Genomic DNA, 3,493 nt, shown 5'->3' with positions numbered 1-3,493 from the left:
TTTATTAACATTTAGCTTAATTAAAAAGTGAAAAAAAAAATATGAGCTCAAATGTTAAAATGAGAGTCAAATAAAAAATATAAAAATAATAGAGTTGGGAGATAAATTTTAATATATGAAGAATTATATTGGTTGTTAGAAAATTATTTTCTTATAATATTTTATATACATCAGGTGCTGTACGTAGTATGCAATTATGCAGAGTGAGAAAGAGACAGGAGATCAGAGAGAATGCATGCACATACATATATAGAAAAGAAATTGAATATTGTAATTGTTTGCAATATTTGCATGCATAATATAACAAAGTTGACTGCCACTACCCCATAGCGTTGACTACTACTGTTACTATATAATTATATATGCCAGCTTGCAACCTTAACTTTTTGGCTCTGCAAATTAAATAAGGGAGCATCTCAATTTGGACTCTATCATCTTTCTGCTTCTTCTTTTGACTCTCATTTCCTTGTACTATTATTCATTATATTCATTCAAGTACTTGAGTTTGGATTTATATATATTGTGTTTGCTACGCGCTTTTATAAAATGGTGTTTTCATAAACCCTAATAATATATTAGGGTAAGTACTTTTTTTGTTCTTAAGGTTTAGGGTCAAAATCAAAATCGTCTTCGATCTTTTTTTCTTATTAAAAGCATCCTTAACGTTTAAAAATACTTGAGTAAAAGACATATCGGTCCCTGACCTTTTTAAAATTGGACATTTTCGTCCCTTAAGATTTGAAAATACTTTTAAGCCCCTCACCTTGTAAAATCTGGGACAATTGAACCCCTCCGTCGATTTGGGTTGAAAAACGTCACCGGAGAAGGCTGATGTGGCTGGGGGGAGTGTGACCTGTCCGTTTAGGTTGCTGAGCTGGAGGGGGTACTAAAAATCGAAGGACAGATCGATCCCTGAGCCCATTCCACATATTGTTATTCCCATAACACCCAGAAGCCATGCCTGTAATTACTGAAAACCCTACCTGAAGACAAACAGTTTCTTTCTCCCTCCAAAAAAAAAGAACGTCTTCAACTCGTTGAGAAGGTGTTGTGTGCTCAGTGGACGTTGCGGGTGGCGAAGGGTTTGACAGGCTTCGTCTGGCAAGAAGCTGCCGTCTGCTACAGAGGTAAGGGTATTAGTGGAATATACTGTTCGTTCTTGTTTAACTATTTGGTAGAATATAATGCATGGGGTTGGGTTTGAGGTAACCAGAAAGAAGACGAAAGTGGACGTGGATCTAATCAAGCACACCTGTTCATGCAACACCTGGCAATTGACTAGTAAAGAGTTTAAGCCTAACTAATATGTTTTCCTCGTATGTAAAATTATGCTGGTTTACATGTAACTTTTACTGCTTATGCAGGCATGCCATGCATACATGCTATTGCTGCTATCAGAAAGAGGCATGACCAGGTTGAGGATTACGTGCATCCGTGGTTGTGTATGGAGTCCATTCACAAGACGTATGCACATTGCATCAAGCCCGTTCCTAGTGAAGAATTCTAGACCACAACTGAGCAGTTGAGGCCTGCCCCGCCACCTATCAAACGGCCTATTGGGCGGCCAAAGGTGCACAACCGCAACAAGGACCCTGCTGAGGCTCATATGCAAGGAGAAAAGCTGAAAAGAAGCTTCCAGGTTACATGTAGCAAGTGCAACGAGAAAGGGCATAATTATAAAACTTGTAAAGGAGCTCCAAGTAACCCGAACTGGAAACCAAAGAAGAAGAAACCCAAGAAGACAGTTGACAACTCACAAGCTCTGGTGCTGCTTCCCCTTTCAAAATCAGCCCCTCCACCAGAGGTAAGCCGGCACCCGAAAATGCTTTAGACCTCAGTTGGTTAAGCACTAATCAGCCCCTCCATTTTATGCTTCTTATTATTAGTCAGTAATATATAATTGATACTGCTTAAGCACTAATTACTCCATTTGGTTACATTGCTGTGTCTTTCTTACATAGGATCAAAATCAATCACAGGGTGAAACATTGGGTGAACCTCGTGCTGGGGAGGCAGCTGGGTCTGCACCAGTTCCTGCACCATTTATGGCCCAACCTTCAGCTCCAGCACAGACTCCATTCAGACCTCCATCCCAGGTGCCAAGAATGGACCAACCAGACTCCAATGCTGCTGCACATACTTTCAGACCTAAGCAACCAATTGTTCGACCACCAACAAGTGCAAATCCACCAACAAATCCAACACCACACACAAAAAAAACTCCAACCAGCAGGGGACCCTCGAAGGAGACTATGAAAGCAGCTACCAGTGCCACAAAGAGAATTCTCAAGTCTTAGAAGAAGTGAACAAAGCAGCATGATTTCTGTGTTTTGTTTTTGGCTAGTTATTAGCATGACATTAGACAATGCTTATTAGCAAAGTAATCTTGGCAAACTTGTTTACATGCCAACCAGAAATTATGATATTTTGGAGTTAACTCGTGCTGTTTAGCTATGTTTTGGATTAAATCAGATACAATGTCATTCTAACGTTTTGCTTTAAATCTATCCAGAATTACTATCTTGTTTAATGCCTTGAATAATGTCTGAATGTTCTAAATTATATGCATGCAGCAACAAGAAATTCCAAAAAAACATACATACAGCAACCACAACAAATTCCATGTACATCAATCATTTTTACATCAATTCCATGTACATCAACCATTTTTACATCAACCATTAAAACCAATTCCATGAACATCAATCATTTTTACACCCTAAACATACATACAGCAACAACAACAACTACTACACCAATCACAATTATATGCCACAAACTCAATTTTTTTTTGCTTTCCATAGACAACAGCTTCCTCTCCAACTCTTCTACTTTTTTCTCAATATCCTTATTTCGGAGCAGCTGTTCTTCAATGGCTACTCTATCAGCTTCATCCACCGCACCCAAGGCTTCAAACTCGACGGCCCTAATTTTTTTCAAATGTTCATCCAGCCAGATAAAGTATCGGCAATACGGTTCTTTAGCCTGGAACAAAATTTCAGTGAATCACCCATTAACACCCAGCACACTATAATCCAACTACTGTAAAAATCGCTCACTTACCTTGAACAGTGGACACCCAAGAAACACTCTATTAGGGTTACTGGTCGTTCTTGACTTGTACATAATGGCGTAGACGCCACAGTAGCACTTGGGCGCAATCCCAACTCGCTCACATCCTCCTGGCACAGCCCATGAAGATCCCCCTCCAGGTCTTGTGCATGCAGAGTTCCCTTCACTCATCATGGACGATCGCAGCATCAACACCCATGTCTTCCTCCAAGGTTTTTGATCAAATAGGGCTCAGGGAAGGGGACGACGTCGTTTTGTGGGTCAGGGATCGATCTGTCCTTCGATTTTTAGTACCCCCTCCAGCTCAGCAACCTAAACGGACAGGTCACACTCCCCCCAGCCACATCAGCCTTCTCCGGTGACGTTTTTCAACCCAAATCGACGGAGGGGTTCAATTGTCCCAGATTTTACAAGGTGAGGG

The 3,493-nt window shown here is 40.5% G+C and overlaps 1 protein-coding gene across 1 annotated transcript; it reads left to right on the top strand.

The window, feature by feature from the left end:
* On the top strand, positions 1,372-3,428 carry LOC110264795 (zyxin-like). The gene is made up of 2 exons (XM_021107009.1): positions 1,372-1,804; positions 1,962-3,428. The coding sequence occupies exons 1-2, from the start codon at positions 1,607-1,609 to the stop codon at positions 2,295-2,297; spliced, it is 534 nt and encodes a 177-aa protein (XP_020962668.1). The 5' UTR covers positions 1,372-1,606; the 3' UTR covers positions 2,298-3,428.

The sequence above is a fragment of the Arachis ipaensis genome, chromosome B07 (genome assembly GCF_000816755.2).
Source record: "Arachis ipaensis cultivar K30076 chromosome B07, Araip1.1, whole genome shotgun sequence".
Classification (NCBI taxonomy): Eukaryota; Viridiplantae; Streptophyta; class Magnoliopsida; order Fabales; family Fabaceae; genus Arachis; species Arachis ipaensis.
The sequence above is the reverse complement of the archived record's forward strand: the minus strand, read 5'-3'. Positions and strand labels throughout refer to the sequence as shown.